Source organism: Astatotilapia calliptera, chromosome 3, assembly GCF_964374335.1.
Source record: "Astatotilapia calliptera chromosome 3, fAstCal68.1, whole genome shotgun sequence".
NCBI lineage: Eukaryota > Metazoa > Chordata > Actinopteri > Cichliformes > Cichlidae > Astatotilapia > Astatotilapia calliptera.
This window is the reverse complement of record NC_137424.1, coordinates 69507119-69523110: the sequence shown is the minus strand read 5'-3', so window position 1 is coordinate 69523110 and position 15992 is coordinate 69507119. Positions and strand designations below refer to the sequence as shown.

General features: G+C 36.5%; 1 protein-coding gene and 1 long non-coding RNA gene across 3 annotated transcripts; one reads left to right on the top strand and one right to left on the bottom strand.

Moving 5' to 3' along the window:
- Positions 1-2021: 2021 nt before the first annotated feature.
- Positions 2022-13202, top strand: LOC113018498 (uncharacterized). 2 transcript variants are annotated; one of them, XM_026161566.2, is made up of 13 exons: positions 2022-2069; positions 2864-2908; positions 4348-4383; positions 5020-5067; positions 5237-5281; positions 5909-5956; positions 6264-6311; positions 10706-10753; positions 10854-11034; positions 11128-11226; positions 11912-11989; positions 12183-12470; positions 12956-13202. In XM_026161566.2, the coding sequence occupies exons 1-12, from the start codon at positions 2053-2055 to the stop codon at positions 12456-12458; spliced, it is 969 nt and encodes a 322-aa protein (XP_026017351.2). In that variant the 5' UTR covers positions 2022-2052; the 3' UTR covers positions 12459-12470; positions 12956-13202. The 2 variants fall into 2 exon arrangements, with proteins under 2 accessions (XP_026017351.2, XP_080155053.1); XM_080298927.1 differs by lacking the exon at positions 11128-11226.
- On the bottom strand, positions 8345-9827 carry LOC145425695 (uncharacterized). The gene is made up of 2 exons (XR_013906424.1): positions 9363-9827; positions 8345-8760 (listed from the first exon to the last, which is right to left on the bottom strand). It is a non-coding gene; the product is annotated as an uncharacterized LOC145425695 (long non-coding RNA).
- Positions 13203-15992: the final 2790 nt, after the last annotated feature.

Sequence of the window (15992 nt, the reverse complement as noted above, 5' to 3'; positions counted from 1 at the left end):
ATCCTCTACCTAATCACATGAGCCATTGTCTCCCCCCCCTACACACACACACACACACACACACACACACACACACACACACACACACACATTTGCACTGATCAGGAGATGCTCTGTAGGCTATCTCATTGTATATCTGTATAGTGAAAATAAAGGCATTCTATTCTATTCTACCTAATCACATGAGCCAAGGCATGAAAATGGGTGTGGGTTACAATCACCAAGTGTTTCGGGTGAGCTTATTGTGGAACCTAACCCCACCCTATCGTGTGATTTCCTGAGGTCAGATGGCTTGTGGCTTATATATATACACACAAACACACACATATATATATACACACACAAACACACACATATATATATATATATATATATATATATATATACACATATATATACATATATATACATATATACACATATGAATATACATATATATACATATATACATATATATACATATATACATACATATATACATATATACATACATATATATATATATATGATGATGGAGGTGAGGTGCAGGAGGAAATTTCTAAGCATATATATACATATATATACATATACATATATATATATACATATATATACATATACATATATATATACACATATATATACATATATATACATATACATATATATATATACATATATATACATATACATATATATATATATATATATATATATATATATATATATATATATATATATAAAGAGAGAGAGAGAGAGAGAGAGAGAGATATCAGAATATTGATATAATCAGATCGTTACACTTACTTTGCCATAGAGGGACATCTTGAAGCATTCGAAGAAGAATTTATTTCTTATCCCGGTAGCACTGCAACCACGTGAGCTAGCGCAATAATTTTTTTTGCATATGAAACCGGAGGAGTTGTACTTACATCTTATGCCATCAGCTTGTCCTCGGTCACAGTTTCCTTCCACATATAGCTTTGCAAAAACTGCATAAAAAGCGCTTGTAGCAACAAAAACATAATATTCCAGAAACACGCTTTGCCGATCCGATCAGCTGTTTGTAACACTTCCTACGTCCATCAGCGCGAACTATCACACATGACCTGCCCGAACCGGAAGTGACGTCATTTTGCGGAAATGTAGTTTTTTTACCATCGTGGCCTCATGAGCTTATACTTGTGTTTTTAAAAGTTATGTTTGACTTCATGACTTTCTGTGTCATTTCTGGGATGCTTAGGACTCATATTGCACTGCTGGAAATAGTTTATTTTGATGCATATGCTGTTATTTTGCAAATTTGCACTATAATATATTTTTTCGTTTTTCCTGTAGTATATGAAAATTGGTGTATCTCAAAAATAAAACTATGAAAACATTCAAAATAAATTTCCTTTGGTGGGAAAAAAGTTTGTGCAACTTTTTTGTATTTACAGTTTTGAGGGATAAGCCTCTTAAATTTCTCTAACTAGAAATATATGTTAAAAAAACAAAAACGATTTTCAATTTTTTTGTAGTTTATTGCACTTTTTTGCAATTTATGTAATTACTATGCACTTAATGCAGACATATTATTAAAATTTGGGATATAATGGTTATATTGATGTATAGCAACTTGAAATGCTCCAAAAAATGGCTCCACAGCATGTAAAAATATAATATAAGCTCTGGCGGACTTGGTTCTATGGTAGGTCTTAAAGGGTTAAAATAAGCTGACTGGGCTTCATAACCAAAGCTGAGAAATTTTTCATGCTCATCAAAAAGGATGCAGGTCGGAGTCTCAGTGAAACCTGTTGACCCCAGTATTTTAAACGTGGTTCAGTTTCTGCTTCTCTTTTTGTCAGACTGAAAGCATATCCACTGTACGCAGTGCCAAAGTCTATTGCTATGATGTATGAGTTATCCATTGTGGAAACAGTGCTGAAGAGCAGCAGTTAAAGAGTATTTATGAACAAACCAGGGGGCGGACCTCACTGAACTCCACCCCCTGGTCTGTGGAGTTCAGTGTAACAGTCGTACTTGTGTCAGACTGGAAAAAGACTTTCACTAAACAAGACAGGAGACACCACGATGAGTACTCAAAGCAGGTAAGTGCATTATATCAACATTTATCATCTGCATAAACTGGCAGATTTAAAGGTTACACTAATTAAAACTATTTAAACGTGAAAATGCCTGAATGCAATTTGAAGTTTTGTTTAACAGTTTTCCTTAGTTTGAAATGATATGACAGAGTATGAAGTGCGCAGATAAGGTTTAGTATTTTTCCTCTCTGGATATAAATATCTGTGATATCAGTGTTTCCTCTTTACCTTCAAATTAGACATTGTAATCAAGCAGCAGCTCCACAGGAGCTAAGTTAAGGATTTGCTCTTTTTTTAATATCATTTGATGTTTCTGATCAGAAATGTTTTAAATTGCTTCATTTACATGGTTTTCACAGCTGAGCACAGGATAGACTGCATGAATTATACTCTATGTTGCTATATGATCTTCATATCATAAGAATTTACATTTTAGAAAAGCTCAATAAACATTAAAATTCTGAAATGAATTCTTCAAAATTGTTTTGTGTATTGTGAATAACTTTTCTAAAATGGTTTTAAACAGTTTGGCTGAGATGGGAAAAAAACTGAAGTTTCTCATTTCTTCTTTTTATTTGATCCTTTTTTTTAATCTGTTCACCAAGACTTTTGCTTTACATGCTGTATATTTGTCTCACAGTATGGTGGTGAAACATCAAAGTCTGCTGTAAAAACTCATATAATTACACTCATATTGTTAAAGTATTTTAAACAGTGAAATTTTAGTCTTTTGCAGACTGGTATGCTTGATAATACATATGCTTAATTACACTAAAAACATGAATTTTCTCTCACAGGTCTGTGAAACGTCTAGAGGAGGAACTGAATTCAGTCATACAGAGGTACTGTTGGCATATTCTGGTGAAACATCAAAGTCTACTGTGCAAACTCACATAATTACACTAACATTGTTAAAGTATTATTTTAAACAGTGAAATTTTAGTCTTTTGCAGAGTGGTATGATTGATAATACGCATCAACTGAAAACTGACTGAGATTAATTTTTCAAAATATTTTTTCCCAGTTTCAGTGAGTAAAAATCTCTCAAAAACAGTCAAAAAATCAGCACTGAACACTGGACCTATGTTATTGATCGTCAGCAAGTGTGAGCATCTCTATAACCTCAATAAGGGAGGTTTTAGCTGTTTGTTCGTCTTGAAATTTAGGTTTCTCTAACCCACACCTGCCGCCTGCAATGACCTGAGCACAGAGTAGCCTGCCGAGCCACCTCCTGGTCAAGGCTCTTAGTGGAATCTGTCCGTAGCTCAGTGGACTGAAATAGGTGAAATTTGGACAAGGCCTTCAGCAGGATTGCTGGATTGAGCCAGATGACCACCCTGAGCATGGAGTTCACTAATCCTCCAGCAGCTCAAAAGAAGGGTGCCATAGAACATGTCCAGGTCTAAGGGGGGAGCCAGGGGCCCTGGCATGCAAATTTTAAGTTGCTGGCTGCCCTTTGGTGCCAGGAGATTAAAGTGGCCCCACTAAATGCTGAGTGTCCAACGCAAACTTCCTTAATTGCCTGATCACCACCATGCCATGTAGGTTCACCGCCTCCATCTGGGACTGAAGGAACTGCAGGATGTGAGAGTGCAAGACAAAGGCACCAGCAAATATTATCACTGCAGCTTCTGAGCTTGGGTCAGAAGCTGCAGTGATACAAACGTAAACAGACACACAATGCCTCGACATATGGTACCACACAAAGCGCAAGTGGTCAACGATCGCTGGTTTTACTTCTGTACAGCCATTTTATATGTACGCTTTTGGGCATGGATGGGCTAGCTGGAGTTTCTTAAAGAAATATTCATGTGTCATAACCAAGGGGTGGGGAATCATTACATATGGAGAGGTAATGTAAATATACCAGAGAACATAACAATCTTCCTAGGAGTGGGCGTTTTACCAAATTCATTGCAAACCCAGGAACTCTACAGGCCTCAGTGAGCAGGTTAAAGGTTAATAATGATGACATCACAATTAGAAAAAAACTGATCAAGTACGGCTGTTTGGACGGGTTGCGAGAGAACTCTTCTTCCATATAAAAGAACATAGCTAAATGGTTTAGGCTTGCAAAGCTGGGGGTGAACAAAGCATAAGACTTCTGGCTGATAAAGTGACACATCACTGCAGGTTACTGCTGCTAAAGTTTGTTCTACAAGATGCTGAATCAGGTGGTGGACTTGTACACAAAACTGTAGATACAGATGTATTTCCAATCATAGAGCTGACTGAATATATTGCATATCGTGAATAACCTCTATATTATGTTTTTAAACAGTTTGGCTGAGATGGGAAAAAAACTTCATCAGGCAAAGTAAACATTTTTTCTTTTTTTTTTTTTGCCTGTCCCATTTGGTTCTTTAGCCATCAGAATTGTTGTCTGAAGACCAACAAGGATACCAAATGGATTTATTTTGCCAAATGGATCATCATGGCATTGCCGTATTGGTCCATTTGATCGACCTTTGTTTTTATTATTTATTTTATTTTATTTTCAGATGTTACAGACGGGACAGACATGAGTGAGGGATAGGAAAGGGAGAAAGAAAGAGGAAGGAAAAGAAAAACAGAAGGGGAGAGGGACAGTGAGAAAGGGGGAAAAAATCTCCTGGATCACCTGTTGAGAGAGAAAGAATAGAAAACAAGCAAAAACAAAACAAAACAAAGCAACACAAACAAAACACCATCGCATTAATCTAGCTAAGTGTAAACAGCAGTAAATACTAAATATTGAATGTTGTTGTGCAGCACGCAGGACAGACAGCGCACAATGTGTTTTGAAGTAGCAGCCAAGAAAGGTGTAATTTAAGTCTACGAACAGTGAACACCCAAAACATTTTTTTCTCATCTTTCATAAAAGTCTGAAGTTTCTCATTTCTTCTTTTTATTTCATTTTTTTTAATCTGTTCACCAAGAATTTTGCTTTACATGCTGTATATTTGTCTCACAGTATGGTGGTGAACCATCAAAAGGAGGAACTGAATTTAGTCATAGAGAGGTACTGTTCGATTAATCTGGTGAAACATCAAAGTCTGCTGTACAAACTCACATAATTACACCTACATTGTTAAAGTATTTTAAACAGTAGCATTTTAGTCTTTTGCAAACTGGTATGCTTGATAATACATATGCTTAATTACACTAAATACATGAATTTTCTCTCACAGGTCTGTGAAACGTCTAGAGGAGGAACTGAATCCATTCATACAGAGGTACTGTTGGCATATTCTGGTGAAACATCAAAGTCTACTGTACAAACCCACATAATTATACTAACATTGTTAAAGTATTATTTTAAACAGTGAAATTTTAGTCTTTTGCAGAGTGGTATGATTGATAATACGCATCAACTGAAAACTGACTGAGATTAATTTTTCAAAATATTTTTTCCCAGTTTCAGTGAGTAAAAATCTCTCAAAAGCAGTCAAAAAAATCCTATGCAACACTGGTCCAGTGCAGGACACTGGTCCAGTGTTGCATACCTTCAGCAGGATTGAGACAGATGACCACCCTTATCCCTGTAAGTCAACTGAGCATGGAGTTCACTGGAGTTCATGGAGTTCCTCCAGTGGCTCAAAAGAAGGATGCCAAAGGGTGCCATGGAACGGATCAACAATTTATAATAGCTTAATAACAGTGATTTACAATATCAAACAAAACAGATTTATTTTGTTTAAAGAAACAAATGTAGAATTTAAACTGTTAGTGTTGTTTTCTATATGTATGGTATTATTTTAAAAAAAAAAAGATTGATCGGATATTGTTCACAGAATCTGCGTTTAACGATGAATGTATGATCTGATGCGTTTTAACACATGGATTTGTTTGTTTTTAAATAGTTTGGGTGAAATGGAAGAAGTTTACAAAGTGAACCTCAAACAACCAGGGTAATTAGATTTCTGCAATTTTTATGGACACTCATGAACCAGTATTTCTATCCACTGTCGCTCAATATACACGTCCATGATTATTTAGATCATTCTGTTCCTAATATTAGTTCATTTTAGACTTGAATTTTTATCCTCAAATTTTTTTTTAATTAATTGTTAAATTTCTTCCAAAAAGGCACAGACCATTTTTACACACTACTATTTTACTAAGAGATTGGTTGTAAAAAATAACATTAAAAGGGGATGAAAATTGAAATTGAACCTGTATCGGAATAACTTCTTCTTATTTTATATGTTTTAACAGTTTGGCTGAAATGGAAAAGTTTTACAAACAGAAACTCCAAGAAGAAAGGTAAACACATTTTAATACATAAAAGACTTAAAAATGCTTCAAATCCACATTCAGGCTTGTGCTTGTTATGGTCCTGGGTCATTGACCCGGTGTTTTGTGTTATTTGTGCCTCCCTTATGTTTGGTCTCTATGTTTCTTAGTTGCTCTGTCTCCCCTGTCAGCTGTATCACCTAGTCAAGTCTGCATCTCAGTGTTACGTTTCCTGTTTTACTTTGAAGTTCTGTGTCCTACGTGAATGTATTGAGTTTTGCTTCCCTTTGGTCTCACCATGTCTGATTTCTCCCAGCTGTGCGCTCCTTCTGTGTCTCATTCCCCTCGTTATTCCCCAGTGTATTTAAGCCCTGTGTTTCTCTGAGTCAGTGTTATGTCCTCTCTCATGTGTCTGTGTCTCTTGGTGAATATTCCCATATGGAAAAGAAATAGTAAAACCTTATATGACTTAACTCATGAAAGTGGCCACTTTCTCATTACTTTCATATATTGTTTTAGTAAGTATCCAAAACATACAAGTTTCATTATAGAATTTTTCAAGGGATCTTATATGGGCAGAAATCTGTGCCATCAGAAACTGAATTTGAATAAGTTCAATTTGAATTTGAATTGCTCAGATTGAATCTGAATTGTAACTTGAATAAATACTTTTGAAAACTGAATTTGAATTAGTCTAATTTGAAATTGAATTTATGGTTTGAAAATAATCATCACTATATTGAAATTGAATTTTATATTTTGAAAATGAATTGATTTGCTTTGAAACTGCATTTTATCCTTTAAAAATTCAGCTCTCGAAAAATTTCAGTTTCACTTCTCACCATTCAGTTTCAGTTCCAAAATTCAGTTTTTTGGAACTTACATCCGGTTCCGGTTCAAGCGCAGATTAACAGAACTACGTTTTACTAGCGGACCGAAAGTGTTACTGACGGGAATCTACAGCGTCTTGAGCTGAATTAAGACTTCAGAAGTCATTCGTCATGTCGGATGACCAGCGAATAAACTCTCAGGTTGGTAATAAATGTATTACATGTATAAGAACAAGCATCATGTTAACAAATGATAGCCGTAAGGTAACTTTTATGCTTATTGTAGCTAAAAACGCTAATTTAGCGTAGTTTGCCCTGAATTCAGCTTTTACAAACAAATATGATCGACTGTTTCTAGTAGAATTCCAAAGTTGTCATCTTGGACCCTGTCAGAGTACCCCCTCTGTATCCTTGCAGAGACCCCTACAGTAGGGAAACATGCAAAACGGTGCCCAAACCTTTGTGTTTTAGCTTTATTTATGTCTTACACAGCATCCCAACTCTTTAGCTAACTTAATAACTTTAGCTAAAGTGAATAGTTAGTCTAATATATTAGTGCAGCATTACTGGATCACCTCTGTTTGAAGTGATATAATATGATATACAACTATCACTGTGTTTAACTACCAGAATAATTCTTAGGGTACTGAGTGCATGCTTAATTAGATTTTTTTTTAAAGCATACTGCTCCATTACTATGTTTGACAGGCTGAAGTTGTCGGGTCACCTCCTAAATCGACCATCTTTTACAGGTGTTTTGTGCCAGAAATGGAGTGTCCACTGAAGACTGAAGATACTGAATCTCTACGCCTTGCCATTGATCCCTCTTGTGCCTTCATCTAGACAAGAGACATTAACTTAACCACTCTCATATGCTCTGTACCTACATCACCTTCCCTGACAGTTGTAGCTTGGCTCATCTGAGGGTGAAATTATAAGAATGTGTTATTTTGCAAAGTGCTCTCTAGGGTTCCTAAATAAAATATGGCATTGAGGTCATTTCTTTTGAATTAATCCCTTCTTCTGAAATATAAGAACCTCTCCTGGTTTTAATGGCACTTTGGATTTCCTTACTTTCTGTTCCACTTCCAAACCCAAATAGATGCTGACAAGCTGACACAGTAACATGGAAGAGGGAAAGACGTTGGAAAGGACTACTACAAATAAACCTAATGCCTAACAATGAAAAATGTAAAATAAGAACAATGATAATAATAAAGATAAAAGATGAAGTAACAAGTTTTTAGTTTATTCCAAATGATCATCCAGATGTCTGTGACATATGATGACAAACACCATAATGGAAGGCCTTAGTCATCACATGCTTAAACTCATCATATATTTTGCATATGCTGAACAGGCAGTCAGACATGCTGTAACTGTGGGGTAGAAAACTGCATGAACACCATACGGCAGGGGTCTCAAACTCCAGTCCTCGAGGGCATGGAACAGTTGCATGACACTGGCCCTTGAGGACTGGAGTTTGAGACCCCTGTCATAAGGAATATGACAGGTGTGGTTGAACTGCATGAAGACTCTGAAGTTTGTCTTCTCTTCTGGCAGGACAGGAATGTGGCCTTGTCCTGTGAGCCACTGTAAGGATGTACTTAGAGTAGAACTGGACTGTCACCGGCCTCAGGCTCTTCACCCTTTTCAAAGACAAAGCAGTCATTTAGATAAAATATTAGATATTGTTTACCTGTAAATGCACAAAGTAAATTTTGAAATGTAATTATTGTCAAGAGTGAACAAGCACTGATAGTGTAATGTACAGCTGTGGCCAAACGTTTAGAGAATGAGAAGTGTTGTTTGCTTATTTACAAAGTTTGCTGTTTCAGTGATAGTTGTATATCACATTATATCACTTCAAACAGAGGTGATCCAGTAATGCTGCACTAATGAATTAGACTAACTATTCACTTTAGCTAAAGTTATTAAGTTAGCTAAAGAGTTGGGATGCTGTGTAAGACATAAATAAAGCTAAAACACAAAGGTTTGGGCACCGTTTTGCATGTTTCCCTACTGTAGGGGTCTCTGCAAGCATACAGAGGGGGTACTCTGAGAGGGTACAAGATGACAACTTTGGAATTCTACTAGAAACAGTCGATCATATTTGTTTGTAAAAGCTGAATTCAGGGCAAACTACGCTAAATTTTTAGCTAGCAGCTACAATAAGCATAAAAGTTACCTTGCGGCTATCATTTGTTAACATGATGCTTGTTCTTATACATGTAATACATTTATTACCAACCTGAGAGTTTATCCGCTGGTCATTCGACATGACGAATGACTTCTGAAGTCTTAATTCAGCTCAAGACGCTGTAGATTCCCGTCAGTAACACTTTCGGTCCGCTAGTAAAACGTAGTTCTATTAATCTGAGCTTGAACCGGAACCGGATGTAAGTTCCAAAAAACTGAATTTTGGAACTGAAACTGAATGGTGAGAAGTGAAACTGAAATTATTCGAGAGCAGAATTTTTAAAGGATAAAATGCAGTTTCAAAGCAAATCAATTCATTTTCAAAATATAAAATTCAATTTCAATTTAGTGATGATCATTTTCAAACCATAAATTCAATTTCAAATTAGACTAAATCTAATTCAGTTTTCAAAAGCATTTATTCAAGTTACAATTCAGATTCAATCTGAGCAATTCAAATTCAAATTGAACTTATTCAAATTCAGTTTCTGATGGCACTGATTTCTGCCCATAATCTTATATCTGTTTTTACTCTTGTATGCTTTTCATACAAGTTTCACACAAGACAGATACAAACTTTATAAGATTTATATATATATTGATATTTTCCATGTGGGTTAGTTTATATTTTTCAGTTTACTTTGGTCCTGTATCATTTCCATGTGTCGGCAATAAAGCTGCATTTTGAGCTTTTCCCGTGTGTTATGAGTTCTCCATTTTGGGTCATCTTCCTGCCTGTACACAGCCAAATCATGACAGTAGTGACAGCCCACTTTTATAATTTGATTAATTTTTTAATTTATTATTTTATTAATAGAAACATGTGTGTCCTCACAGCGACCTTCATAATATTTTGGAACAGAGATACATTTTTTTCCTTTTTCTACCCTGTACTCAAGATTAAAAAATATATGTAATTTAGAAACTGACATGCAATAATAAAAGTGCAGATTGCAGACTTTTTAGGTATTAGCTGTTTAAATTTTGCAGAAATTACAGAAGTATTTTATACCTTAATGTTAGAGCACGCCAATGTGTCAAAAACAGCGATGATATTTATATCAAGGTATTCATGTTCATAACTTTTAATTAAATGACTACTTGTTGTCTTTAAATGTGATTTTCTCCAGTTTTCATTTTTAAGGAACTCCTCTGTTGGTGTGGCTGTATGCTTGTGAACACAGAATTAGTTTGGTGGATGTATTATTATTTTTAGATTCAACTAAAAATAAGAATACTAACTCCGAAGGTCATGAAAAATTATTAATTTACAATTTTTCCAGATAATAAAGAAAATTGAAATCACTCACGAAACAAAAAATATCTTATTTATAGTCATGTGAACTGTGGAGCACAGAAACAAATCATTTATTTGTACCAAACACTATTCCACAGATCTGCACATGAAAAAACTAAAGAAGAGTATAAATCATTCAAAGACAGGTAATGTACAGAAACATGGATTTAACAGTGCTCTGTATGATGGTGCAGACATCACCACCTTTTTTTTTCCATGTTCAACATTATCTATTATTATTATCAGAATGGCAGGGGAGGTTGATCTTACACTAAAGACGGGGAACTCTGAAAACATGAACAACCCAGTGAATGAAACCAGACTGAAAGAGATGTATAAAGAGCTGAGGAAGGACTGGGCTAGAATCAAGCCTAAAATGAAGCAGGCCCCTCAGAGCGACGCAGAGCAAATCAAAGTTGGCATTCAGGTACATTATACAGTCTAACGAGGTGAGATCAGAGTGTAGTGTGAACTTTTTTTCATGTATAAAAAATATTTTCATTCCCTCTGATGATTATAGCGCAACTTTCAATCTGGGGCAAAGCGAATAGAGCAGAAGAAGAAAGAGATAGAGTCAGTATTTAACCTTAATGCGGACAGCACTGAAGCATCTCAGAAGGTACTAATGTGTTTTGGATGTGTTAAACATGATCTCTAAAGCTATGTCCATACGTACATGGGTATATTCGAAAACACAGATTTTTCTATGCATTTGCACCTTTCGTCCACATGTATACGGCGTTTTCAGTCACTGAAAACTGAGATTTTTAAAAACTTATTTTTTTGGGAAAATCAATTTTTGCTTTTACATGTGGATGAAAACTGAAAAAACGCTGCATCAAAGATGTGCGCCTTTTTTGACATCACACTGTGCACCACGTTATCGTTTCGGTGAAAAGAATTTCTACAATGGCGGACTTACACAAAATACTCTTACTGTTAATTTTGCAGTGTTTAAATGCTTACTTATACACACAAATATATAATGAATATACACACAAAGTTACTTTCCCTCCACACATAGGACTCAGTTCTGCTTCTATGCGCCATCTTTGTTTACTCTTTCCCACCGAGGCTTCTAGACTTCGATTGGCCAAAATTTCTACACAGTTAGGAATATATCACCACCTGTTGTTTTGGCATGTTCCTGGCAGTGTTTTCCTTCATTTTGGGCATTTACGTGTGGACGTTTTTTTTTTTTTTAAAAACGAAAATCTCCGTTTTCAAAAATACCTGTGTGCGTGTGGATGTAGCCTGAAGCTTCTGTGATAAAGATCAATGACAGGTTTCATTATTTGTTTCAGGTTCATGAATACACAAAGTTAACCATTCAGAACCTTCAGCTTGCTGTTTACTACAGTTTCAAAGGCACTGCTGGTCAGGTTTGTTGGAGTTACCGATACAACATTACACACATTGTATATACACAACGCTGTGCATTTGTGGGACAGGAATCAATCACAAGATGTTAAATTGTGTGTTTAATAAGAAACAGTAACTTAAACAGGACATTGGTTTTTTTTGGACTGAATGTTGTTTGTAGCCATGTAAACTTGAATAATTTCTCAATGGCAGGGGTTCCACGGACAGGAAGGTGAAACTCATAGCTTCAATAACCTTACCCAGAAGTGCAGCTGGCTGAGCAGCTTATTGGTGCTGAACAATCCCCCTCTTCAGCCTGACTGGAAAAATCATGATCCAGGGCAAGATGCTTGGAACTTTTTCCCACAAGAGATCACAGCTGAATCTGCCACATCACTCTGCCAGGACCACTCTGAAAATGTTGTTGGATATAGTTGGACATCCCAGCATCCAGACGTGAACCAGAGTGAAGATAATATGATGACGTGAGTTCCAACCAAGGTATGGAAAAATTCACTGGGTCCAAGAGGTAAAACCTTACTAAGACATCACCCCACCCTACTGAGTTGTTGGGGTTAGTAGAGGTTGAAACAGCCGGGTAGGGATCTCAAGACTGCACTGTTGGTGATAGGTGGTGTTTTAAGTCACCACCTGTGTTCATCCCTGAACAGAGTAAAGGTCTACAGAATCTCACCACTGTGAGGAACCTTGGGCTCATTTTTGACCAGGATATGTCCCTCAATGTACGCTCCTATTAAACAAATATGTAGGACTGCTTCCTTCCATTTGAGCAATATCTCTAAAATTAGAAATATCATGTCTCAGAGTGACCTTTAGCTAGTTATGCTACAATAGTTGTAGGCTGCTGGGGATTCCCGTGATGTATTGAGTATTTCTTCTTCAGTCACCTTCCTCACTCACTATGTGTTAATAGACCTCTCTGCATTGAATCATACTTATTATTAATCTCTGGCTCTCTTCCACAGCATGTCTTTTATCATGTCTTCATTCTCTTACCACAACCGGTCGCTGAAGATGGCCCCGCCCCTCCCTGAGTCTGGTTCTGCCGGAGGTTTCTTTTTTCCCTTCCCACTTCTCCCAAAGTGCTTGCTATATGGGACGTATGATTGTTGGGTTTTTCTTTGTATGTATTATTGTAGGGTCTACCTTACAATATAAGGCAAATGCTGTTGTGATTTGATGCAGTATAAATAAAACTGAATTGAACATGAACACCTGTCCCCCTCTGTTGACACGGCCCCATGAGCTCCCTGCATCACCTCGCCACTGCAGCAGGCCAGAAGCCACAAGTTCAAAAAAAAAAATTCCCTTAACTGACAGTAGCACTACCTTTGTCAAAGTGGAGGGTGTAGTTTGGTAACACAATCTGTCCTCAGGTTGGGTATTGTTATATTTGAAATTATCTTTTGCTCATTATTTCCTCAACTTTTAAACAGCAAGGATTAACTGAAGAGAAAACTGCTGTATATGAATAAAGTTGAATAGAAAACAAGTGTTTATTCAGCTTTTGCTGTTAAAGGAACTTAAGTCAAATAAACATTATGACTACAACTAGTCAGGGACTCAAAATGGAGAGCAGAGGAGAGTCAGGTCATGATAAGTTAGGCAAATCAGTCCCACATATCTTAGTAAAATACAAATGATTTGAATTTCAAATTTGATGTAAAGTTTGTGCTCATGTAAAATTTGCAGTCTCTTCTTTGTGTTGTGTGCTGCTTCAGTGCCAAGATAACCTCAGAGCAAATAAATAAAACCAGATTCAACTGAAGCTTTCTGCACTTCATGGGATTTCATAGTTTATTTAGAAGTCTTTATAATGTGTCTGAAACGGCTGCAGGGCGCTCACCTGCAGCCTGCAGCCACTGTTGGTCAGACAGAAAGTTTCCAACATTTATTCTCTGATTTTAATCCCAAAACATGTTAATGACATAAAACTGACTGCTATTACAAATCTCTAAAATGTCAGAACCAACCTTAAAAATCTTTTTCAAGAAATGTGTTGGCATGGGCAAGATGATGTCTTTATACCATTACAAAGTTCTTCTACCTGATTAAAACACACAGGCTCAAACTGGTCAAAGGCAGTAGAGCAGCTGAATTTTGTAAAAACTTCATGTGAAGGTAGGGCGGTCATACATCAGAGTTGTTCTATTTTATTAATGAAAAACTGCAAAAATCTTTCACACGTTTCTGTGGAGCTATTTATACGAGAAGCAGGGGAAATATTCAGGGAAGTCAGTTACTGAGAAAAGAAGCCGGGGGTTGTTGGAGCTATTCTCAATAATATTGGCAAAGGATTGTGTGGGAGCGTTTCATTCGTTCCATAAGGAGTACTTTAGTCTCAGTTCTCAAAGAACAAGCTTTGGGTGATGAAAGACTCCAAACAGTCTTCTGTGAAGTTGAAGCTATATTGAACGACAGACCCATCACCAGAGTTTCAGATGACTCATGAAGCATTGATAGGAATGATCTTCATATCAGGAAAAAGTGTAAACAGGTACAGTACATGGCAGAGTTGTTTGCAAGATGCAAGAAAGACAAAAATGGATGAGGACTAAAAGATTTCGTATACCTGGAGATAGTGTCTTGATTACAGACGCTACAGCTCCAAGAGGATCATGGATGATGACAAAAGTCTTAAATGTAAACCAAGATGCAAAAGGCTTGGTGCGTTCTGTGAGACTACAAACAACGACGTGTGTTTTGGAGAGGCCAGTTGCAAAACTTCTTTTGCTACTGGAAGAGAAATAACATCATGAACAGAGATTAAGGACTTGCCTGAGGGAATAGCTCCTTTTTTTATAACTTTAAAGTAATTGTGATTGTATGCACAATCAGGGGCCAGAGTGTTGGAGGTATTTATTCTTTATTTTTGTTATTTTGAGATTTGTTAAAGTTTGTTGTTGAGTTTATTTGTAGGTTAATATTGGTTTCATTTTGTTTTGGTCTGTTGTTTATCTTGTTAAGTCAGCCAGGAAGAACTGTAGGCAAATTTAGTATAAATAAAGGGACTGGTATATGACCAGCATGCACTTAGGTGGGCCTATGGTTTTTTACCAGAGCAGGAGAAGCAGCAGGAAGGAACAAAGATGGGTATGTGTTATTGCTTGCCAAAATGGATAAATAAACCATAAAGTACATTTGGATCTTTAGTTTTAATATTAGTAAAGAGATTTGTATTTAGGAGAACTTGAAATGTTGCTGGGGTAGACTTTATCTCCCCGTGAACCTGATCTGGACGTGCAGAAGAAAATGGATGGAGGATTTGCAATGTCTCTTCAGTAAAGTGACGCTGAATATGAGGGGTACTTGAGCCACAGTTAGTTTCTGTTGCGCAGACGTGATTATAAAAGCTGTTGTTCTGCTCCGTATTCTCTCTGGATTCCTGTTGAATTGTCAAACAGCACACAGCTCACCCTCCTGAGCTTTGCTCCAAGCAACCGTCAGTGGAAACTCGCGGGATCACTGATCCTCCTCCTAATTAACCTTTAGTGCACTTTATGAAAACAGTCTTAAATCTTCCTTACACTCATTGGCTGTGTGTTCGCTTTTAAATCACACATATTAAACATAAAACAAGCAAGCTCTTTACTGTTATTGTTAACCTTTTATTCTGTGGCCGGGAATTAAAGACATAATCTGGCTCTAATTGGTTGCTCTGGGCCTTTTCCTGTAATTAGAAGCAACAAAATGAAGCTGATGTTACAGATTTCAGCTGTTACACCTCTTCCTGTGATCTGTCACTAAGTCCTTCTTATGTATGTTATGTTAGTATAACTAACTTTTGCAGGATATCACAGGTTGTTTTTATGTGCTGTTTTCACAGCATCAATCAAGAAGGTCACACTTTTCTGCTAAAGAAAAGGTTTATGATTATATTATATTATTTATGATCCTTGATACAAAATTAAAGTTAGTCACAGTCTACAAATCATCACAGTGCAATTGGTCTTTTTTCCAGCCTGTGGGTAACAAACGCAAACAGCTGTGTGGTCATTCAGC